Consider the following 25,333-nt stretch of genomic DNA (forward strand, 5'->3'; position numbering starts at 1 on the left):
ACCTCATTACTCAATTAGATGTGCGTGACATACACTCGCTCAATCGTTAACAAGAAAGCCAAGAGATAGGTAGCTAACGAAGAAGAAGAGAGGTGGGTCGCCAGTTAAGAAGCCAATGGTCGATCTATCAAAAGTGGCTGGACAAGACCAACTGACTTCCTTTGCACCAAAGACCAACAGAAGTTTTTCTTCAGTGAACCAATAATTGACTGATTTATACTTTCTCATTCCTTACGCCACTAACTAATCTTTATTTTCTCATTCCTTTCACCACCAACTGACCTCTATTTTCTCATTCCTTACGTTATTGATTAACTAACTTCACACTGACGACCTATCACTTCTCTCGCCTTAGCCAACCGATCCACTGACTGTTGGCTTCCCTAGTTAGCGACCCACTTCATTCTTCCCTTGTCAGTGACTCACCTCTCGTTGCCGACCAATTGTGTATATCTCACGCGCACTCAATTGAATTATGAGGTGTGTGATCGTACCAGAATTGAAAATATATGGATAGAATAAGTCAATTTTAAAGTTGATGGGACCACAACTATGAAAACAAAATTAAATAGCACCTTATGCTAATTTATTTATTTATTTATTTTATAAGTAAAATTGTAGGATTCTAGATTTGATAAGAGAGATTTAAACGAGTTAAGCATAACTCATCAAGACTATCATCCATTTTTTAACCTCAGCACATTATTTTAATTGAGAAGTTAAATACTTTAAAAAAAATTAGGAGGGGACAATATATTCATGGGCGTTCTTTAGGAACAAATTAAAAAAAAAAAAAAACACATTAAGAGGGGCAAAAAAGGAAATAGGCAAAAAGTACCCGGTATTTAGTGCCAAGGTTAAGCAGCGATGTGTACCGTGGGGGAACACGAGAGAAGGAGAGATGACCACTCGAATAGCTCCGGGAGTGGGAGCGAACCTGCTCGGCCAGCACTCCGCCGAGAGGAACCAAGACGCCACCGCCTATGTCGGCAACCTAGATCCTCAGGTTCCTTCCTTCCCCATCCTCCTAATTTTCTTCTTTTCCGAAGCTTTTCTGTCCTATTTTTTACCGGAAAAGAAATAACAATATGTAAGGTAGGTTGAGATTAGGGTTTATAACAAAACCTCTTAATAAATAACTGCATTTGACCATGGTCTTCCTGCTGCGTCTATCTTCCATGCCAGCTTTGTGATGTGTTGGGGATTGAAAAATCGATTCCGTGGGTTTACTCAGTGGATTTCGCCTGTATCTTGTTTGAAATTTTACTTGTTTGTGATTTTGGGAGTTTTGGAATATCTTATTTTATGGGATGCTTTAAGATTCGGGATTATTATCGGATGTGCGAATGATGCTTTCTGAATTTCAATGATGAATAAACATCTTTAGCTTTTAAAGATTTTTCATGGGGCAGTTGCCAGAGACTAAACACTTATTTTGAATGCTTCCCTTATCGAACTTTTTCATGGTAGTTCTTTTTATGAAAATTATCAATTGTTATTAATGCGAATGCAATGTGCTTTTGAAAGTATATCCCGCTGGTCACACTTCATGTATCCATTTCTAGACTCCTAATTCAGTGCAGTGCTACGGTTTAATGGTGATAATTCATCTTCTAGCTTCAAAATATTTCCTGCATGAAAGAGGTTAACTATTCATAGGACTTGCAAGAAATGCCCTTCTTTGTGCAGAATATTTTTTGTTGGACTTTAGTGTTCTCTTGTCCACCCCCCCCAAATGATTATCAGCCTGAGTAGTAATCTCTGAAATGGTTTATTTGATTGGTTGGACTTTGACTAATGGTTGTTCTGCCTGCTTGCAGGTAAGCGAAGAGTTATTGTGGGAGTTATTTGTTCAGGCAGGTCCTGTTGGTAGGTTTCAGTTTCCCTTAATTCTCGAAGCATTCATAAATGGTTTCCCTATTAAATAAAATCGAAGTGTGTTTTTGGTACTGTGCTATCATCTTTGCTAAAGAGACTCGGTTTTTTGTTCATGTCTTTGTTAATTCTTTTAAGTATTTGTCTTTTCCTTGCATCTTCCATCTTTCATCTTCCATCTTCTCTCTAAACTCACAAGTTAAAGTAATCCAGGGCCTAGCTACCCTCTGCTCCTTGACCTCTGGGTTTTTCTTTCACCCTGAAAATTATGCCAAGGCTTACTTTATAACATCTTTAATATTTGTTGCACCCCTTGCATTATTATTGATGTTCCTTATAGACCACATCTTGGCAACATTCCTGTCATGGATATAAATCATTTTTGAATTCTCTGAAAGGAGCAAATGAAAATTATGGTGGCCATAATGGATTGGATTGACTTGCCTGCCTTTGTTACTGATCTAAGTCTTATGTTTTGTTTTCTACTTTCTCTAGTTAACATTATTTATCGAGAATTCCTTTTAATTCTGCAACTGAAGTTTGTTTACCCTTAATTCACCGACCATTTTATGTGTAAACCTTCACATAGATTTAATCAGTTGAAAGAGTTTTACCTTTGTGTGCTTTGTTATCTTTTGTTTTGTTCTTATAAATTTTGAAACCAAATGGATGAACAAAAGAAACACTTGGAGGATGTCTATATTATCACCTAGTATTTGGAAGGAAAGGGATAATTTACTATGCCATTCTTTTGGACCTATTTTTTTACTGTGTTTTTATCTTTCGTTCCCTACTTTAGCTACTAAACCTCATCTGAATGGGTTTGGCAAAGCCATGAAAAAGTAGGGGTTGGACATGGTGATATACCCTTTTTATTTCCTTCTCAAACAATGTTCTTATAAACATTAGTTGAAGCTGAATTTTCTGAAAAGTTTTTCTTTTCCTGGCCTGTTTTTTCTGTTTTATTATCTTAAACAGAATCCTAGTTTGTGAGCTCCAAACAATTTTCAAGAATGCCTAATACGGATCATTTGCTTTTCTGTTACAGTAAATGTATATGTTCCAAAAGATAGAGTCACTAATCTCCATCAAGGGTATGGCTTTGTGGAATTCAGAAGTGAGGAAGACGCTGATTATGTAAGTTGTGCTTGTGGCACTGACTATGTTGTTTGCATTTGCTTAACTGCTGCTAGCTTCATGTTTCCTCTGTTGAATTTTGCTTTGCTTTCCAGCTGTGGGGTTGTTTTAACTAATGCTTTTATTTTCATCCATAATGCAGGCAATAAAAGTACTTAATATGATTAAACTTTATGGGAAGCCAATAAGAGTGAATAAGGTGTTTATGTTTCTCCTCTTTATAATCATCTTCTCTTTATGCTATGCTTAGCTGCTTCTCACCTCAGTAATGCCACTTGTAAACTTATGATTGAATCTCAAAGAGTAATTCAAATGAGTTGGCAAACATATTTCCTGAATGCTTTTTCCTGTTCTTTATGGGTTGCAGGCTTCACAAGACAAGAAGAGCTTGGATGTAGGTGCTAACCTCTTTATTGGGAATCTTGATCCTGTAAGTAGTTGGATTTTTGAGAAGTGGCTCAACTTGGAATTTGTTCACATACATGATTATACTCATACCTTGTAGACTACTAGAATATTTCTAGAATTTGTAATGATTACGATGTCTTTTGCAGGATGTGGATGAGAAACTTTTATATGATACTTTCAGTGCATTTGGAGTCATAGTTACAAATCCCAAGGTTATTCCTCCTTTAGTTTCTCTTTCCTAAAGTTTGGGTTGTTTGTTTCTTGTTGACATACAAGTGCATAAATGCTTCTGTGTGCTCTAACCGGTTCAATGCCATACAAGTAGTGCATTTAGAGTTAGACGGCTTTTATTGTAAGAATTGTATAAGTTATACTAGGAGAATGCTTGACCACTAAACACAGGCTTATGTTTATTGACGTTGATATAAAAAAATGGACTGGGAAAAATTGTACAAAACAAAGCTGTAATGGAGAAAACCAGAAGAAGTAAATTTTGACCAAAAAATGCAGAGAAGGGGGTTAGAGAAACAAAGTTGCAAGTTCATGAAAATTTATATTGATGACTTAATACAAAAGAGAGGGAAAAGAGTTATAGTCAAGCTTAGGCAAGAGAAAGAAAAATAAGGGATTTGAGCCTAGTGAAATCCATAAAAGAGATATTTCTCAAAGTAGCTGAATGAAGGTGGAGAAACAAGTGTTAAGGGCATTTTAGTAACTCTAGAAAATATAGGAATTACATGTTCTATAGATGTATATATCCAAATGAGATAAATCAATAATTGAAAAAGATGAGTAATAGTAAAGTAGTTGGACCAAATAATATCTCGACAGCAGCATGAAAATGCATGGAAGAAGTGGCCTTTTTTTTATTAATGAAATTATTAATATGATCTTTAAATAAAAAATGTTGTTGGATGAGTGAAGAAATAAAACTTTAGTTCCTACTTATTAGGATAAGGAGATATTTAGGGTCTGTTCAGTTGTAGAAAATATTTTCTGTTTTCCAACTTCATTTTCTATTGAATGATTCAATCTTCCATTAGAAAATAGAAAACTCAATTTTCTAATTTTTCAACTTTATACTTTGAATTGGAAAACATCTTATCTTTTTTGATGTTTTCTAAATTTTTTGAGCATGAATACTATGGGTTTTTGAAACATAAAATGTTAGGACACGTGTAGTTGTAAAATTGAAATTGAAAACTAGTAAGTGTTTTCCAAAACTAAACAGGACCTTAGAGTTGTGAAAGTTGTGGAAGATTCAAGCTATTGAGCTACACTATAAGACTTTGGGAGAGTGCAGTGAACAAAGGTTAAGAAGAGAACCAAGGTGTTTGAAAACCAATTTGTTTCATTCCTAGTAGGTCAAAAATGGAAAGTATATGCTTGTTAAGGTGCCTAATGAAAATATATAGAGATAAACTTTAGGATTTATTATGTTTTTTATGGATTTGTAAAAATCTTATGCCACAGTTCTTATAGAAGTGTTATGGAGGGTCTTGGAGAAAGTAATTCGAATTGCTGGCAGGAATTCGTGTTGGAACGTGTGGAGGAGATATTGAGATTTTTTCATTTACAATTGGATTACATGATTACATCAATAATTTGCATTAAACCCTTTGTTAGGATTAGGAGCTCTTAGAAACTCAATTCAATACTCTTTGTTTGCCAATCTCTCAACACTCCTTTCCCGAGAAACACCCACAATAGAAAGATATAAATTGGAAATATAAAAACACCAAAGAGATTAAAGAAAGAAACAACCAAACCAAGTAGCAGGCGCAAGATTTTATCATGGTTCGAACTAATCAAGGATCAATCCTACATCCAGCTGCAAATCCCAAAAGTAATTCCACTAGAAACCATTGAAACAGATTACAAGAACACTCGAACTCTCTATCACACAAGTTTACTGCCCTCACATAAGAGATTACAAAGACTAACTTTCTCTCAAAGCCTTTTCTCTCTCTCGGCAATCTCACTTGTATTCAGAGACATAAATGAATGAATGAATGTATGTTATGACTGACTGCCTAGCCCTTGCCTCCTATTTATAGACCATAGGGGCATTAATTACAAGGCCTATTATTTAGCCTACACAAAGACTAAAATATCCATTACAATAAACATCTAAGTTAACTACTACTCTCTAACTTAGAAAATTCCAGTTGCATTCACTCTTCAAATAAGTTCTACGGTTTTCTTTTTCCTCTATACAGAATCATCCATGCAAAAACCCAACACCCTTGTCTTATTGCCCTATTAATGGATGAACTTATACACATTCTGGAAGAGGTGCCTTGGTTGGTGTCTTATTGATCTATTTCCAAGTGACATTATACTGGTGGATGAGACAAAAGAATGTGTGAATACTAAGCGTGAGATATGGAGGAACAATTTAGAATCTAGAGATTTTCAATTAGGCATATTGAAACCCAAATATATGGAATCTAAGTAGGGGTGTTCACGGTGCGGTTTGGGCTATTTAGGCTATTTTCAACACGCCAAACCGCATGTGCGGTTTGGCGTTAAACCAAACTGCGCAGTTTGGTGCAATATTGATCAAAAGCAGAGCAACAAGCACATATCTAATTAACCAAAACGTACCGGTTGCTCTATCACAAACAGAGCAAATAACCTGAAACATCAATTCCAAATTCACACCTCTGTCATGATTTGCAGATAGTAAAACAAAAATAATTGAGCAAAAGAACGTAGAGAGTGAAATAAAGAAATCCGTAATAAAACATACTTGCTTAGCATTGCATCGGATGAGTTCGTGTCAATCACAGGGGTTGCTCAGCATGCTCTAATAGATCACATAAAGAAAGAACAACAAATACCCATGTCAAGAAAGATTGATAGTTAAATAGTTTGGATCCAAATGGGCAAGATCAATTCAAAAAATGATGTCTCGGAGAGCTAAGTGATCGCCTAGAACACTCTAGTTTCTCAAACAAACAAGTCCTATAGTGCTTGCAATTGTGGAAAATCACACACAAACATATAACCTTTAACAGAGGTATCAAGAAATCGAGCTCAAGGCAACCTTCCATCTTTGAGGGGGAAACAAGGGCCCTAAAATGCAGTCAAAATCAAATCAATACAAAATGAAAAAAAGATAAAGAGACACAGCTCAAAAAGGTACCTTCAGCTCATTCGAGACCCCAAACCTCTCGAGATCCACCACAATTCTCTGGCGAAGTGTCGACGAGAGACGACGGATGATCTGGTCGACACACTTCGAGGCCTCATTGGCAATCTCCTTGGACTGCTTGGACCTTCCGAGATGATGTCGAAGAGACTAGAGACTGAAAGAAAAGGGTTGTGGGAGGAGGTCCTCGGTCTAGTGTGGCAAAGGCTGGGTAGAGAGGAGGAAGAATGGAAGATTTAGTCTTAGGGTTCACAACTTCACCCACCTTTTTATATTTTATAATTTATTTTTTTTAATTTTTATTATTATTACCGTACTTAGGCGGTTTGGTTTTGAATTGAACCGAGAAATCCTCAAATCGCACGGTTTAAAAATTTCTCAAACCATGTTGAACCATCCCCCCAAAAAACTGCGCAGCGCGGTTCGATTTGGTCGGTTTCCGCGATTTGTTGATTTTTTTGAACACCCCTAAATGTAAGTTTAATTGTGGATAATGTTATGGTAAAATGTGAAGATCAAGTCATTTGAAGGAAAGATTAGTTCATATGTGTTGGATAAATCATCCAAGATTAATGAGGATATTGCCCAAAGAATTAAGATGGGTAAAATGATTAAAGTGCATCCATTGTCTTATGTTATATTTAGATTTTGTTAAAGCTAAAAGAACAATTTTATAAGAGTTATAAGACTAGCTTTGGTGTATGGCACTAGATGTTGTCGATAAAGCATTGACGTGTAAAATATGAGTGTAATCAGATGGTTATATTTCAATGAATGTGCAACTGCAAATAAAATTAGAAATGAAGTTATTCTTAACAAGGTTGGATTAACTTCTATTGAAGATAGGATATGATATGTGATACATGATTAAGATGTTCTGGTTATGGAGAAGAAAATTAATTGAGGCTCCTGTAAGGAGAGTGGATGGAATGGAAGAGAAGAGGTCTTTGGCTAAAGAGGTAAAAGGAGACCAAGAAAAACTTGATGGGAGGCACTTAATTATGAGTTTTGGGCCTTTCAAAAGATAATGTCGTAGATAGAAGTGATGGAATAACTAAAATTTATGTAATCGATGCCACATAACAGGAATAGGGCTTGATATGTTGTCTTGATTATAGCCGATTACGTTTATGCTTTTGGCTACAATAAATGTAATGTGGTTATCACCTTTCTATGTTGGGCACAACCAATGCTACTGCTACTTCTAAGGTATGGCAGTTGTTGGACCTAAACCCCCTACATTACCCATTTTAGTGTGTACCATGAAGGCATGGCAGCCTTTAGAATTTTTCTACTTCTATACTTAATTGCAAGGTAGGTTGTGGTTGCTTTGTGAACTATGCTTCGCCTATGGTATTGGAGTTAATTTACGGCTATCCAAAACCAAGTATATTCACCTCAATTTATCGTGTAAAAGCTTAAATAAATGACAAGAATAGCCTTATACAAACTTGACAAATATTGTACTTACTCCTATGGGATTTACAACTTTCTTGTCATAGAATATATGACTTTTAAAGCTAAAGTCCATAACAAATTGACAATTTTTGAAAAAGTTGAGCTATGTATCCTGATTATAGATAAAATATGATTAAGACAAGTACAGATGCCCCTTTTTTTGGGTTGTTGATGGAGGGATTAGATGATTAAAAAAATGGGTAAATTAAACTTGGCATCCCCAAAGTTTGATAAAAAGATAAGATACACTTTTGATATTTGAGAAATGACAGAGACCTTTCCTGACTTTATAACTCTAGTTGCACTTTTCCCCTATCGTTATTTCACAGATGTTAAAGATTTTAATATGACGAAAATACCCACACATTTTCTCTTCCCATCCCTTTCTTCTCCTTGTATGGCAAACTAGTTGGAATCCGGATGTCTGTCGGTCTTTCCAGATTCTGTCCAATTTGCCAAATAGAGGAGGATAAAGAGCGGGGGAGTGAAAATGCAAGACAATTTTTTGTCATATTAACAACTTTAACAATGATAGAGGGGAAAGTGTAGTTAAAGTTATAGAGTTAGGGGAGGTCTGATATGTGCAACAGCCATGCAGCCCAGCAAGACTTGGTCAAATCTGTTTAGTTGTTTTAGTGGGTGTTTAGTTTAGTTGCTTGGTGGGTTAGTATTGTGCTAATTTTCAGCAAGAGTGGTAGATATTTTCCTATTTAGTAGCTTTATTGTTATCCTTGTACGTTTATAAATATGGACTGAAGGTGAAGTGAATGGGATGTCCAGAATTAATCCCAATATATTCTACTTGTCTTCTCCCTCAATTCTACTATCCCCTCTTTCTCTTAAAATTATACCCATAAAGGTCATTGTCATTTCTCAAATGTCATGGGTGTCTCTGTCTTTGGCCCAATCCGCATGGGTATTGAGTTTAATTTACCCTAAAAAAATTGTAGGCAGAGATATAGACAGAAGTATAGGGAAAAACATAGGGAGTTGACTTGCATCCAAATTCTGAAAACATAAACTGAAGAAACCATGCCCCACGTTTTCAGTAGGAGGCATGGCACTATAATACCATTTGATTCACTTATTCATAAGAAGTCAACGATGCCCATGCATGGTTCTAGACCTAAGCTGAACATAAGGGTTTTCTTGATAGGTTATCTTAATGCATAAAATATAATAGTTTTCAATTATCATATGTTACACCACTTTATGTGCAGTTATTTGATGTGCAACATGCTGCATTAGATCTGATGGATTGGACATATTGGAATCATTACATGCTTTAAATCAATTTTCTGGTCATGGTTTGGTTAATATTTGGCTTAGCTTTCTTCTGCTTGACACAAGGGATCATTTCAAATAATCCATGTTTGACAATGCATGAAACATTGTGTTTTGTATGTTTGATATTTGCTTTTGGTTTTCATGTTTCTTCTATTTATTTTCCTTTCTCTCTTTCTCAGATAATGAGAGATCCCGAGACAGGGAATTCGCGTGGTTTTGGTTTTATTAGCTATGATTCTTTTGAGGCATCTGATGCAGCAATAGAGGTATTTGTCTCAACTATACATTGGATTCTGAATTGTGGAGTGGCTTGCTTCATATATCAGAATTCCTTTTCAATTTTAATGCTATCTAGAAAGTCTTTGGGATATGCTTGGCCAACAAGCTTGTTTGCGTGCGCATATGAAGACTCTTTGATAACTCTGATGTTTTTCCATTCAGAATCTAGGCTGTGATGTTGTGAATTATTATTATTTCATTCAAATTTGGATTTGAACTTCCATAAATTTGTCTGATTGCAGAGTTAAAAACTTTACAAAAGATATTCTAAAATCTTGTCCGTATTGCTGCCACCCTTTTTTGTGAATAGCTTTAGAGACTACAAATTTTTCTATGTTTATAACTTTATGGTGCCTTTACTGTTTGCCAACTCAACCTAAATAGTTCTCTAAAATGTCTCAACTTAAACTGTTTCTGGCAGTTCTGAAGGAGACATGTTTGTGTTTGACACATTTCAAAAACTAAGAACTTCATGGAAGTGTGTTAGACACTTAAACCTTTTTAAATTTAAATTTATTCCAGTATTAGCATTTTGGAGGTCTGATTTTACATGTTAAGTATTTTTGGACCTCTTGTTTCTGCCCCCCTCTTTTATGCATAAAAATCAATAAGCCAAAGGTTTGAGTTTTCAAAACAGCCTTTTGCAAAGCAAGGTAATGCTGCATTAAAAAGCCTGCCCCTTTTTGATGTATCAAAGACATCTCTATCAGTGAAAAGCAGTGGCTTAGCTCCAGAAATGCAATTCCTAGATGTCATTCTTTTTATTGTCTTGACAATATTTTTTTGGGCAATTTACCGAGAATCCTTGTGGTCTGACCCATTTTTATAGACACCCATTTGCTCGTAGTATTTTGGGTTCCTGTAGTTTTTTAAAGGACATTTAGTAAGATGAACACATTTTTGACTTAACAAAAGGGGTTATTTTGAAAAAAAGAAAACTACTGGAGCTGAAAACACTAAAAATAAACCACGGAAGTAGTTTGTGAAAATAGCGCAAAGCCTCAACCCACATGGGGCTAGGTGTAATTTACCTGATCTCTTTTTCTTGCCCTCCGTACCCTCTTTTCCTAGTACTAAAATAAACCAAAGAAAGTGTTTGTAAAAATGGCTCAAACCACATGGGATCTAAGTGTAATGTACCCATCTTTTTATTTAGTACCTTGTTTCCTGTCATCTGAGCATATGCTTAACAAGCCTTTTGGCAATAATGGCCCCGTTTGTTGCAGCTTAATTAAAGAAATTATAGCTTATACCTTCTTAGATTATAGCTTCTAAAACTTAGAATAAGTTGTGAACCTGTTTGCTGCAACTTCTTAGAAGTTGTAGTTAAGTAGTTGTGGTGTTTGATACCATAAGCTGTAAAATAACTTATTTTTGTATAATTGTCCATAATACCCTTAGTAGTTATAGAATGATAATTTAAAAATTAATTAGTGTATATATATAAGTTTCAAGTGTTATAAAAAAATTAATTAAAGTATAGAGAGAGAGGAAGATGACGAGAGAGAGGAAGAGATTTGAAAATGGAGATGGCGGTGGAAAAGAAAAACTCATGATTGTGTAGACAATAGGGTAATTCTTTGCTAAAAATAAGGGCAAAATTATCATAAAAATGTAATTATTTAAGCAGAAGTTGTAAAAATTGGGGTACCCCAGCTTTGAAAAAGCCAGCTTCTACCCCTTCTAAAAGCTAGTAGAAGCTATAAGTTAGAATTTTATAAGTTAAAACAAACACTACATCCCAATTTTTTTGAAGCTAGAAGCTAGAAGTTGCAGCTTTTAAGCTGAAATAAATAGGGCCAATATAGTTTCGGTTTTGCCTTTTTACTTTTCTGTGAGGTTAGATTTCTGTACTCCCTCCCCCTTCGCCCCTCGTCCTGTTGTTTATCTTCTCCCCATCAAATTCCTGTTTCAGAGTCACTGGCCCACCGCATTGAGAAATTCTTCTTACTGCAAATCTCTCTGTTGTAAACCTAAATTTCTGTATGGTAGGCTTAATGCTATGGCTTTATCTACTAGGTCATGGCTCGTCCTCCCCCTAGCTGCTCTGCTGTGACTTGGGAGTGAGGGAAAGGGCTTGGAGAAAAATATTCTAGATATATTTTCTTGAGTGGGCAGGCCTTGCTGCAGCAGTGAAGCTACTTTATTGAGACACTTGAAAGATGAACTCCAATCCTTGACCTTATCCTGTTGTTGGTTTTGTGAATAGAAAACTCACGCTTAAATTTCGTATTGAGTTTCTGGTAGAGTTCAGCGAAATTTTCATCTAAAGGATTAGGAGTTAACCATCTTCTGGTTGTGCAGGCAATGAATGGCCAATACCTTTGCAACAGACAGATAACTGTATCCTATGCGTACAAGAAAGACACTAAGGGGGAGCGACATGGTACTCCAGCAGGTGAGGCTTTTTTCTTTTCTTCTTCTTCTTCTTCTTTTTTTGAGGCGTTTTTCTTAGTAGAGTTTCTGCATGCAAATTTCCTGGAAGGCCCAAAGTAGTAACTCAGGGATATTCTGTTAAAAAAATTTTCTACATAATTCTGAGTTACGTTGAGAGTCTAAAGAGAAGCAAATTTCTACTTCTACAAAACAAACATGGGACAGTTTCTACACGATGAAAGCCAAAAATTGAATAGTTCTATGGATCGAACTTGAGAAGCATTTTGAAAGCAATTATCACGAATTAGAAGGGGGCCAATGTACAAGAAACAGAAGGAAATTTGGGGAGAATAATACAAGGGAAAAGGGTACTAATTTTTTGATTGGTATGTAGGAATAATTTTTGGCGCACTTGGGATTTATCTATTCACCATTTAGTTGCCTGAATTTATGTATAATGATGTGTGGTCTTCCCATTTTTGTTCCAATACATTGCTCACTGCTCAGGACGTTCCCCAAAAGCTAGGGTTCCCTTTATCGTTGTAGTATAGACAAATTAGTTTTATTCACTAGAGAATTACTTATTTGCGAAAGATGATAACATGCAGAGAGAGTTTTGGCTGCCAGCAATCCAGGCGCCCAAAAGAGTAGACCACATACCTTGTTTGCAAGCGGACCCCCAACGCTTTCCAACGTGCCTCAGGCCAATGGAACCATGGCTGCCCCAATGCCACCTCGCCCGTTCGCAAATGGCTCTGTTCCTCCGGCACCAATTCCACCACCCGCTCAGGCTGGCGTCTTCCCTCCCATGCCAATGTCTGGGCCGCCGTCTTGGCAGGGGCAGCCGCTGCATCCAGGTCACGGAGTACCTGGCATGCCACCGCCGCCTCTTCAGCATTTCAGGCCGCCTCCCCCAAGCATGCCGCCACCACCTCCTCAGATGGCTCCGGGGCTGGCAAGGCCGCCTCCACCGCCAACTGGGATGGCAGTGCCTCCACCTATTTGGCGGCCGCCACCGCCACCTCAGCAGCTGTCTGCAAGGCCCCCGTCAATGCCACATCACATGTCAATGCCGCCGCCACCTCCGCCCAATATTCCGCCGCCACCACCTCCTGCAGTAGGCTGAAAGTTCGATCCAAAGACTGTAGGCTTAAAATTGTTTTGTGAAACCCATTTCTGATTGTCATCGTCTAACTTGCGAGTGTTGTTTTTGACACTTCAGTCAGAATCCTATAGATGGTAAATGCATCTAGTCTTGCCTTTGAATCCGTATAATTCACGTCTAGCATGAAGATAGTAGCAGTCTGCATGCATGCATGACCGAATTAGTGAGACTGACAGTTTATGTGAACCGATAGATTTTTTTGATAAAACTCCCGTCTCTTATATTTTCTACAAGACAATTAAGTTAACCGTCATCCTACGTTATCCTGTTCTGGATCTTGCATAAATGCAGTAAATAATATATTTTTGCATATATATATGTATAATATTTTGTGTTCCCCCTAAATTTGAACCCAGAGGGTTACTAATATCATACAAACTTAATTTTTATACAATAATTTGAATGCTTTATGAACAAGATATTTTTGTTGTCAGGCAGTAAAGATCTTATTCAGCCTTTGTCGTTTAACTTCTATATATAATATAATAAGCAAATATAATAAAATAACTAATTCATTCCTCATATAATGATAAATTGATAGCAATACTAGTTTTAGAGTTTTTTAATATATATATATATTTTAAATACGAAATTATATACGGTGTTGCAATATATATATATATATCTATATATAATGCGAAAAATGTCTGTAATCGAGCAGGACGACCTAGGCGGGGGCGGGTGGGGGTTCCACAAGCTTGACTGACTGACACATGATTCCTGTGCGGTCCTCTCTGTCACTCGTTATCGTGAGCACGTACACTTAAACGGCGAGATGGCTGGGGCAGCCGCCGCTGCAATTAGCAGAAACCAGATAGATATGCCCCTAAGTAAGATAGATTCCAAAGATCATCCAAAAAAGAAGAAGAATACTTGTGAAAAGCAGTGTCGATTGGGAGACACACATATTACACGTTTAAGCTGTAAAAAGGAAATGGATAAATACTGGATATTTTTGCGTGCTGTAGACGCAGCCAGAACAGAACAGGAGGATTCACAGTCGCAGGAGTAAGTAAATAATAAGTAACACATCCTGATCCATCCATCCATCCTGCGCTCTCTCTCTCTTTCTCTGTTTCACAAGCTTATCCTTTTTTCTTTTTTTTTTGGCTCAGCGCAGAGGCAGTCAGATCAGGCTGAATTCAGAGCGTAGATGCAGCGCATAGCTAGCTAGGAGGTGGGTAGATCGCACTGCACTGTTACTGTTACACAGTGCAGCAAGCAATGCAAGCGTGAGGCGAGCCAATGGATCCACATTTTCTTGCTTTCCACAGTCCACAGAACCTGCTGGGGGAAACCTAAAAGCTATCATCTGCCTCATCCATAGCAAGGGTAATCTCGTCATTTTAAAGCTCTGTACCAGTTCTTTCTTGCTTACTTGCTGCTTCTTTCATTTTTAAAACAAATTGAAGAAAAAGAAAAAGAAAAAGAATTATTGTAACAATTAATTAAAGTAAAACCAAGATCAGAATTAAAAACAAGGAACTAACACGAAATATAGTTTTTAAAACTTTTTTCACAATAATGAAAAATGTATTCTGTATTTTCACTTAAAGAGTAACTTGTAGTAATTGATAAAAAAATTTCTTATATTATATTAATATAAGGTTTTATATAAAAATTTTGGTTACATATATATATATAATATAAATATATACCTATACGTATGTACGTATGTTTTTGCATGAAAGCGGGAGGTGAATGGGGACTCTCACTCCTCTGATAGGTCAAATCGGTGGTTGTCAAGGGGCAATGACATGAGATAACAAGCCGCCTGACTTCTTCTACGTTTGATTCCTGTTTCTGGATACAACTGCCCAAACGTGATAAGATGACGCATATTGCTTGCCTGCTTCCCTTCCCCCTTTGAAGAAAATTAAAGATTCATACTATAATATATGCCGCCCAATATGATCACATTTAAGCTTTAATCTTATATATGATTTTAATTTTCAAATTCATTTTACTCAAACAAACTTATGCATATTCAATCATCACGCTGTGAGTGTGCAGAGTTTCATCAATAGAGATATAGGAGGATAGAAAACGACCTGTCTATCCGCTTAGACAAAGGATATAATTGGCACCCTCTTGATACTTTCGAGAAATCAAGAGCCAAGAAGAATCCTATTAATAATGGACTGTCATAACTCATATGAATAAAGTTATTTGTACCGACGATGAAGTGTATAGATAGCTTTACAGAATTATGAAATGACTAAATTATTCTTTATTTATTCAACCAAATACACTCTCTCTCGCCTTGCTTATGCTCTCCTCTCCTGTCTCTCTCTTGCCTCGCCATCGCCCTCACCGCTTGCCTATCGCTGTCGCCCATTACACCTTGATTAGTCTGGGTGATTGTCAATTGCTAGAGGTTGCAGTGATGAGGAGGCGAGGCGCAAAGGCAAGGCGACGAGGAGGTGAGAAGAGGCAGAAAGGTTGCAACTGCAATAGGAGACGAGGTTGCAGCGAGGGTGAGGCGGGCGATGAGAGAAGGAGAGAGAGAGAAGGCGTGAACAAATCACGATATATCGTAATTTTTTGATATCAAAATCTCGCGATATATCGCGATTTATCACATTTGTAAAGAGGTTTTGTGAACCCCTTCGGTATGAATATATACCACTCTATAGTAATCACTCACCATTCGGTATGAATATATACCACTCTATAGTAATCACTCACCATTATACTATCTCTAACTCCCCAACTTACACATTAAGGAGCCTTCTGACGGCCAATTAGAGGTAGTTTTTTTTTCCCTTCTTTTTCTTTTTTAGTTCTTCACTATGCTTGATTTTCAGCAGAGGAACACCCATAACTTCCATTCCATCCTGATTTATCAAGCATAGTCGTCTTCCCATGCATTGGCCAGCTGGGTCATAGATTCCTTAAGGTGCAAATATAGGCATCTTGACATAATTATATATGATTTAATTTCTAGAAACGTAACACAACTAAACTAGAACAAATTTAACGCTAAAGTAGGAGCCTTGCATAACATAAAGCATGATTTTTTTCTTGAAACTTTCGAACAGCTTTCATGATCAGCTTCAAAGAGCTTTTGAAACAGGCAGAGATATTCTAGCTAGTAGTGAGAAACATGGCGTCCCAAATCTCAGTGAAAGCTTCGACGATCGCCCTGTGGTGATGATGCGAATTCAGAGACAAGAAACACAGCAAGAGCTGCTCCAGATCCCTGTCTTCGACCATGTGCTTCTCCAGAATCATCTCCATCATCGATCTCTTGAAATCTTCATATGGGTCTTCAGACTTCTTCACCACCGCGAAGCTCTCCTTCACCTTTCCCTCCACCGCACACGGTATCAGCTTCTTGAACACCGACAGCCTTGCCGGCGACTCGCTCTCCGCCTCCGACACCGACGACCTGCAAAAGATCTTCACCTTGCTGGTTGAAGGGCTCACTTTTGCCCTATTCGCTCTCTTCTTCTTCTTGTGGCGCCGCCGAATGGGCGTCTCGTTTATGGTTTCCAACTGAGGGTTGAGCTCCGACGAGGAGTCCGTCGAGAAGCTCCGGGAAGATGACACCAAGGTTTCGGTCTCTTCGTCGTCTCTCTCGTCGCCGCCTTCGCTGCTAAACAGCCCGCTCTCGGCCGACGAAGTGCTGAACCGGAGCCTTGCCCTGGTCGCCTTCTTCCTGCTTCGTCGCTTCTTCTTCGCTGCCGTGGGCGGCGGCGCTGGGGGGAAGAACTCGTCGTCGGAGTCCCCGGAAACCGAGGAGCAGTAGATCTTCCGACGAGGCGTCTCGTCGTAGACCTTGGCCACCACGTGCCACTCCCCCTCTTTCTGCCACTCGAATCCCGGCGAGTCGTCGTCGGTGGAGAGCTGTTCGCGGAACTTCGAGCCGAGACCACAGCCGACGGTCGTGAAGGCGGAGGACAGGTGGCGCTTGAAGGAGGAGCGATGGGGCTTGGAGGCGGGCCGGAGGAATGAAGGAACTGGATCTTCCGGGAGAGCGGAACAGTAGTCTTTGTTGCTGCAAATTTGGAAGGATCGGATGACTCGGTTGATCCGAAGCTTGAAATGCTTCGCCATGGCTTTAAAGATCGATGCCTCAAAAGGTATAATTCGTCTCTCAGGCAAGTGGGGTTCAGGTTTTATATATATATATATAGGCAGGCAGGGTGGCAAATTGAGACAATAATGCATATCCATCCTTCTTTCTAATTGCCTTTATGAAGGGCAACCGAACCGGGAAGCGTGCTCATTGCTAATTCTACGGAATAATTAAAATAATCTAATAATGATAATTTTTTAATGACTAACTTTTTATTATGTAAATATTGTAAGTGAATTACTTTATCAATTGCTTTATTATATTAATAAACAAATTCAAAACGAAATCTTTCATTTTATAAATTGAGTTTTGAATGAAAAAACAAAGCCATTCCACCTGTGATTTTACACAAACCCATATATATGTTATTATTTGATAATAGTGAAAATGTTAAAGAAAAAACCGGGGGGGGGGGGGGGGGGGGGGGTAGTGTCAAACCCATAGTATAATTTTTAAAGAAAAATGCATAATATGTGTTTCTCAGTTCAATTGTTATCCTTTTGTATAATGAACATCCAGGCAATTGATCAAGATTTTTATTTTTAAAATTATTTTGGGGGACTGCAAGTTTACCGTTGAGTGACAAGAAGGGGTACAGGATGGAGGAGCGTCCTTAGATTTGCATGGTGCATGGAAAGGTAAATTAAGGGGAGCTCCTCCCAAGAAATGTATATATATATTGTCTCAAAAAGAGATGGTTTTATCGAGCAGCTCTATGCTTAATGTTCTTTCTTGTTCCTACCAGCGAGAGGGAGACTGCTGAAAATTAGTTATAGTATGGAGCTTCCATGTTTGTTTCAGACTGACTTCACCATACATTATTTTTGTCTCTGCATGTATAAAATATATTAATTTTTTATTCTAGCTATTTCGTAAAATCAGCTATGTAAGTTTTAATTTTGCGGTCATCTTTATTTATATATAGTCTTATTTAGAATATATGTTAGTTGATTTGATAAGAGTTTTAGGAGTGATTGTCAATCTTTATTGGGACTTAAAAAATTGGGTTTAGGTCCCAACAAAATGAGCAAAATTTTGGACAATAGAATTAATGATCTTTCAAGCACAGTGAAGATGCTTTTGTCTAGGGTTTTGTTTTGTCTTTCTCCATTTAAGTCAGACTTTGGAGAATTTAGAGAGGGAGAGATACGTCGGGCAGTCAAAAGAGAAAAAAAATAAAAAAAGGGAAACCTTGGCCTGTTCTGATCTATAACTATGTCATATAGCATATATATGACAGATATGATCACGGAACGAACACAGCTCCAAAGCACGCAATTAGAGTAGGGCCAGCTTTGCTCTCTCTCTCTCTCTCTCTCTCTCTCGTATTGGGATACAAACAACTTTGATTCTCTTGTAGAACAAAGTCAGCCTACCCTGAAACACATGGTGGGGATCCAAGGCAACAAAATCATCTCTCCATGCCCACTCCTTAATCATTTTCTCTTTTCTCCTTTTGGATCCGTGGACGATCAATTTCTAGCGGGCCCAAGTTGGGAGAAACAGTAGAGACCAATCCAGGATGGGCCTGGCTTGGACCTATGACCCAATTACATGTCGAAAACTTTGAGTTGTTGGCCCCTCTTTCCGGGACAAAAACTCATCAAGGCTCCTCCGGACAAGTTAGGAGGGGAAGATCAGAAAATTTATGATGCTATCTTACCTTCTATCAACATTTACTCAAAATTAGATCGGAAATGATATGATTAGGTCCAGCTTTAGTGGATGTCAGTTTCCAGTGAAACTCCACTCTAATTTTCTCCAGGCAGGCTGCTTAGAAAGTACATTGCCTTTCATAATTTATCTATCATAAAGGGAAAATAATGAAACACTCCCTAAAGTAATTTATAATAATTATGGACGATCAGCACTATGTATACGCGTAGAATTTACTTTCGATCGGGTCAAATTTGAAAGCACCGGTGCTTGCTTAATTAAGATCCCAAGACACTGAAGCCCTTCTTGTTTTGAGTCTGGAATTGCAGAGAAAACTTTTGCTGGATCTCCACAAAATTAGCTGGCAGGGAGGGAGAGAGAGAGAGGGGGGGAGTGCAGAAAAGAGAATGCTTTTTAGATTTATCTTTTTTTTGAACTAAGTGCCATCACTCGCCTCTCTAACCGAATCCGTCCTTGGGTTATCACGATGGAGAAAAATCACGAGATATGTTCAAGTGACTTGCGTTCACTGACACTTACCAAGGACCACCTCAGAAGGAATTGCTTCTCCCAAAAATTGATCCCATGCTAACAATGTTCAGCACGACTGCTCTTTACAACCCCTCCTTTACCACTTGATTGTGTTTGGGGGGCTTTTTAGATTTTTACTGTGAAGCGTGGAGGAAGAGGAATGCTAATTATCATTTTAGGTGCAACAATTAAGATGCATATGTTATTTTCATATAAAATACATTTATTATATATTATTTTTGGCTAAAAAAACCATCATATTAGTTAATAATAAATGTATTATGTTTTGTTATTTAAATTTTAAATATATACTAAAATATATTAATTTTATACATTTTTTTATGTAATAAGATTACAAAAACTATTAAAATAGTTAAATTATTAAGTGGACTTAGCTTGTTGTTGGTTAATGATTTGAGCTTCATGTGAGGCTGAAATGGAACTTAAAAGCAATTTTAAATTTAGAGGTTAAGAAAATAATTATTTAAAGTTTATTTAGTATAAGTGAATTAAAATTTGTATCATCATAAATTTTAATAATTGAGCTGGAATCACAATTGTATTTCTTATTTGACTTGAACTTAAACTTAAATTCGAGTCAAAACTTGATAAAAGTGCAAATAAAAACAAATCTAAATTTATATCATAATAAATTTCACTCAAAGTCTACTAGTCAAGGATTTTTTTTTAATCCTTTTTAAGTTACTACGTTTACATTTGGCTGAATTAATTTTGTTAATGTAAAGAAAATTCCTCGCAAAATCCACGAGCTCACATATTAGATTAAGAAAAATACAAAAAATAGTAAGTTAAAAACTAAATGAAAAATCGAAAAAACAAAAGTCAAAAGAACTACCTATTATCGTCGGTGATGAAAGAGTTGAAGGTGGAGCTTCAAGGCTCAAATCGATCGATCTAAGATCCATTAAGGTAAGCCAAGAATCGATTACAAAGAAAACTCAAAATCAGCCCTCATATTGAACCCAAATCTGCCCAAAATGGAAGAAAATGCCCCAACTCGAATGAATACGAATATCACTTATTTTTTCTCCTCTTCGATCACTCTCTCGCTCTTTTTCTTTTCTCTCTTTCGCCTGTTCAAAATATCACTCCCATAAACACGATATATATCTTGATAATCACCGAAACATCTCACATAGATAAGCTCCCCAGGTTTTTGAAAGAGATGAGATGAGGGTGAGGGAAAATGGGGAGAAATAAACTTGGTTTGAATGGCAACGACCAACTCTCCAATAGCATCAAAACAACTGTATCAAATGAGTAATGGATTTATAAAGATGAGAGATGAGCTTTCTAATGGGCTAGATATGGAGAATAATGGGTTGTCTAATGGACTTCAGATAGGACAACTAGTAAAATGAGTTGGGCTTGATTCTTATTTTGAGCAACTGAGCTAAGCTCGCTTTTTTCAAAAAATAAGATAAACTTATTTGAACCATCTTCTTATCGAACTTTTTATAAGTGAGTTTGAATCTTTAAATCTATCAATCTCGAGTGAAAGCCTATGATAATTTTATACTTATTCAATCTTATCATCATCGCCTTAGACTTGTTGGGTATCACATCCCAAGAGTTAATTATCCTCAGTGGGATATATCTTCTTAATATAGGCTTACATTTGTTGCGATGGACATCTCCATCAGTACTGCGTAATAAGATGGGTGTAGTTTAAAAGATTGAATATTAATAATTTCCTCAAATTCTAAGCCTTGTGGGATGCCTGGTTGAGCTCGGTCTCTCTGCCTAGACCTTATTTTTCTCCCTTAAAACAATTATCCGTAAACTCCTCGCTCACCTTATTTTTTCTCCATAAAATAGGTAACCGCAAACGTCTCCTTCATGCAGACTTAAATGTGGCTTACAAATATACGTGTCAACTGCTTTCAAGTTGTTATTATTAATTAGATTAGATAATGACTGTGGCTCATTATCTGAAATTGGTTTATTATCAAGCGATACGATGCAATTATCGAGGAGTTTATCTTTATCTGTAGATTAATTTCTGATCTTATCTATAAATGAAGATCGTGTCATTAAATATCAATCCACTGCAAAACTCAACTCACTCACCATAGCTTCTGTGAGTTGTTCCAACAGTTTCATTTTTCATACCCTCTTCTCCATTTCACAAGAAGCCAAGATCCCATAATACAGATATTTCGCTTAATTAACATTTGTTGGATTCAACTGTACGTCCTCACTCTACAAAAGAACGGTAAGGGCCCTTCATTATCTTCATGATAAATGCAATTATGGGAGTATTTTGCAATATAAGATTAATTGCCAAAGATTGATAGATTCAAATATCACCAGATGTTCTTGTGACCCCAGAAAATCTCTATCTTTATGTCCTTGGCAGACATCAAGTATAAATCTTCGCCATGGCATGCCGGACTTTGCCACCGAGGGGCCAATGACGTCGACCATGGCTGAACAATATGAAATTGCCAGTCTACATCGCTTAATCTGCCTATGGCTGGCCTTGTCGGTCAGTTGACCCATTCGTGGCCTTATAAATGGCACCACTCAGTGATCATATATATGGAGCAAGGTAAGCGTTTGCAGTAAAATATCGTCCTATAGTCAGCAGCTCCATTAATAATATTTAATCTACCATTTCTGTCACCATCGTCACCACCACCCTCCAACACAGTTCCTGTAACTTTTTTCCAAACACAAACCTTCTTATATGTGTATATATTATCTAAGAGCCCGTGGAATGAATTGTATATAATATGAGAGGTTAATTAATTTTGGATGATAGATGTGGAGGTGGATGATGGTGAGTTAGGAATATTGAGTGAAAGTATGTCAGGTTGTGATTGAAGGTGTTGACTTGATGAAAAACTAGGCATGTGGGACGATCTGTCTGGTTCTCACTCTTGCAGCCCTACACAAAACCTAAGGATATCAAATAGTCCAAATTTGAAGGCCAGATATGGTGGGCGTGTTTGTGCCGTCGTTGCTGACCCACTGCCTTTGGCCATGATAAGAATAATATATATATATATATATATATCCAATAAGATCGAAAGTAACAAGTAGTCTTCAATTAATACTTGCTCTCTCCCAAATCAAATCTTCAAATAAATTAACTTGTCTTCCTGGGTCTTAATTATTTGATTCCATGGGAATGTATCAGAATACTTTTATCACTTTCACCAGCTCAGCCCACAATATATAACTGTCTTGGACTTGTGTCAATATATGGGTTCCATAACGAGAGCCGAGAGGTCATTAGATATTTGCAAATGGGTAGGTGGACCACTTAACGAAATATTGATGAAGAGCTTACTTTCTCTCATCATATCCATCTGAATCCGTGCAGGGGCAGTCCATATTGCGCTATTATTGACGCTTTCATCAGTTGAGGAATTTGAGCTTATAGGGAGATCATTCAGAATCACAAACAGAGCGTAATAATTGGCTGTTTCTCTCTGCAAAAGCTTCCATGGAGGAGGATGGTGGTGGTGCAGAAAGCCGTAGGCTCAATATGTATGCTTGCGCTTGCGCTGGCGTCGCTTCCATCATATCTGTCATATTTGGCTACGGTGTGTACTCGCAGTAGCTAAATGATTCGAACACTCATCTCATATGTTTAATTTAACGAGTTTTATATTAAATATCAGTTCTTATCTATGACAGACCGAGAGTTTTTAGTAATTAAGGAACTTGATGCACATACGTGATTTAATTACTAATTTCAGAGTTTTTCTATTTTGCAGACACTGGTGTTATGAGCGGAGCCATGATCTTCATAAAAGATGATCTCAAAATCAACGATACCCAAGTGCAAGTCCTCGCCGGAATCTTAAACCTCTGCGCTCTGGTGGGGTCCCTCTGTGCCGGAAGAACCTCCGACTACTTTGGCCGGCGATACACCATAGTGCTGGCCTCCATCATCTTCTTCCTCGGCTCCGTGCTAATGGGCTACGGCCCAACTTATTCCATTCTAATGACGGGCCGCTGCACCGCCGGCATCGGCGTAGGCTTTGCCCTCATGATCGCCCCGGTTTACTCCGCCGAGATCTCCTCTGCCTCTTCCCGCGGCTTCCTGAGCTCTCTCCCGGAGCTCTGCATCAGCATCGGCATCCTGCTCGGCTACATCTCCAACTTCTTCTTCGCCAAGTTGACGCTCAAACTCGGTTGGAGAATAATGCTCGGAATCGCCGCCGTTCCTTCTCTCGCCTTGGCCTTCGGCATCCTCAAGATGCCGGAGTCTCCACGGTGGCTCGTAATGCAAGGGCGCCTCCGAGACGCCAACAACATCCTTTTGCAAGTTTCCAATTCCAAACAAGAGGCCGAAGCTCGATTCCGGGAAATCAAAGCTTCGGCTGGAATCGACGAGAACTGCACCGACGACATCATCAAGCTCCCCGCTCCGGCGCGAGGCCAAGGCGTGTGGAAAGAGCTCCTTCTCCGGCCATCGCCCCCGGTCCGCTGGATGCTCATCGCTGCGATCGGCATCCATTTCTTTGAGCACGCCACCGGCATCGAAGCCGTCGTCTTATACGGTCCGAGAATATTCCGTAAAGCCGGAATCACCGACAAGAACAAGCTCTTGCTCGCCACGGTCGGCGTTGGGATCACCAAAACTTCCTGTATATGCGTCGCCTTATTGTTTCTCGACAAAGTTGGACGAAGGAAGCTTCTTCTCACAAGCGTTGGGGGAGCGACTGTGGCCTTAGCGGGACTCGGATTGGGCTTGACAGTGGCCGAACACACCCATGGAAAGCCCATCTGGGCACTGGTCTTCAGCATCGTGGCAACTTACTTATACGTGGCGTTCTTCAACCTGGGGCTCGCACCAGTGACATGGGTTTACAGCTCAGAGATTTTCCCGTCGAGATTAAGAGCACAGGGACATAGCATTGGAGTTGCGGTGAACAGGATGATGAATGCTGTGGTTTCCATGAGCTTTATATCCATCTACAAAGCCATAACCATAGGGGGAGCCTTCTTTATGTTCGCCGGCGTCTCTGTGCTGGCCTGGCTGTTCTTCTTCTTCCTCTTGCCAGAGACCAAGGGAAGAACCTTGGAAGAAATGGAAGAAATTTTCAGCAGGCGGAGAAGACGCAGTGGTAAGGATGCAAAGGAAATTCAGACTATGACTGGTAGAGGTGCCCTGCAAATGCAAGATATATCAGTGCAAAGACAATGAGGATTTCAGCTCCTTGAAAGCAGCTCAGGGAAGCGTTAGTGTAGATTCATTTGCCGTACGTTAAGACTTAAGATTGCTACCTACTGTTTTTAAGGAGATAGGCTAATATTTCCTAGTTGATTATGTCTCTATGATAAATTAAGAATTTTAAGAGGGTTGTTATATTGTTACGTCTATAAATGGGCCTGGGCCTTCAGTGAATATGAACAACATACAATTTGCAGCTTAAAAGAACCCTGTCGGGCTGCTAGCAACCTAAAAAGATTTTTGATCGGTTTTTTTTATTTTCTTATCAATTTTCTTGCCATCCTTTTGGTCTACCAACCACAAACAGTGTGATGAGTTATGATGTCAACCTAGAGGGTAGAGCCGTCAAACAAATATTTGGAGCAATTCTATAATTTTTTACACGAAAATTAATAAATGAAGTCAAAGTTACTGGACCACGGGAAGCGGGGACTAACAGCGGCGCAGTAACCCACTTGTCATCCTTATCCAATAACAACACTCCAAGCATATCAACAGTTTAAGAAAGTTTTGAATCCTCAAGTAAGATCACACACACACACACGCCTACATCAATTTTAGGTTTCGTCTCCTCACTGAAACAGTCAAAATTCATCTGCCTGACATTGACTTCTAATCACTTGCTCACGTGGGGACTAATTGGAAAATGCTAGCGAACCCGACAAGTTCATCGAAATGGGGGTAAACAAAAAGACCATTTTACCCCATATCCTGCTC

The 25,333-nt window shown here is 38.3% G+C and overlaps 3 protein-coding genes across 6 annotated transcripts; 2 read left to right on the forward strand and 1 right to left on the reverse strand.

Annotated features, from left to right (window-relative positions):
- The first annotated feature begins 874 nt into the window (after window positions 1-874).
- On the forward strand, window positions 875-13,240 carry LOC127804655 (uncharacterized). Its single transcript, XM_052341561.1, has 9 exons — window positions 875-1,006; window positions 1,821-1,869; window positions 2,924-3,012; window positions 3,155-3,211; window positions 3,380-3,442; window positions 3,567-3,632; window positions 9,499-9,585; window positions 11,903-11,996; window positions 12,583-13,240. Exons 1-9 carry the CDS (start codon window positions 902-904, stop codon window positions 13,098-13,100), a joined length of 1,128 nt encoding a protein of 375 aa, XP_052197521.1. The 5' UTR covers window positions 875-901; the 3' UTR covers window positions 13,101-13,240.
- A 637-nt stretch (window positions 13,241-13,877) lies between these two features.
- On the forward strand, window positions 13,878-24,753 carry LOC127803890 (probable polyol transporter 6). 4 transcript variants are annotated; one of them, XM_052340499.1, is made up of 4 exons: window positions 13,878-14,147; window positions 14,255-14,471; window positions 22,757-22,979; window positions 23,154-24,753. In XM_052340499.1, exons 3-4 carry the CDS (start codon window positions 22,880-22,882, stop codon window positions 24,587-24,589), a joined length of 1,536 nt encoding a protein of 511 aa, XP_052196459.1. In that variant the 5' UTR covers window positions 13,878-14,147; window positions 14,255-14,471; window positions 22,757-22,879; the 3' UTR covers window positions 24,590-24,753. The 4 variants fall into 4 exon arrangements, with proteins under 4 accessions (XP_052196459.1, XP_052196460.1, XP_052196462.1 ...); XM_052340502.1 differs by lacking the exons at window positions 13,878-14,147; window positions 14,255-14,471 and adding exons at window positions 21,504-21,643; window positions 21,788-21,979; XM_052340500.1 differs by lacking the exon at window positions 13,878-14,147 and having other exon boundaries at window positions 14,210-14,471.
- Window positions 16,056-17,324, reverse strand: LOC127803891 (transcription repressor OFP7-like). Its single transcript, XM_052340503.1, has one exon. It carries the CDS (start codon window positions 17,316-17,318, stop codon window positions 16,227-16,229), a length of 1,092 nt encoding a protein of 363 aa, XP_052196463.1. The 5' UTR covers window positions 17,319-17,324; the 3' UTR covers window positions 16,056-16,226.
- Window positions 24,754-25,333: the final 580 nt, after the last annotated feature.

This window comes from Diospyros lotus, chromosome 6, assembly GCF_014633365.1.
Source record: "Diospyros lotus cultivar Yz01 chromosome 6, ASM1463336v1, whole genome shotgun sequence".
Lineage (NCBI taxonomy): Eukaryota > Viridiplantae > Streptophyta > Magnoliopsida > Ericales > Ebenaceae > Diospyros > Diospyros lotus.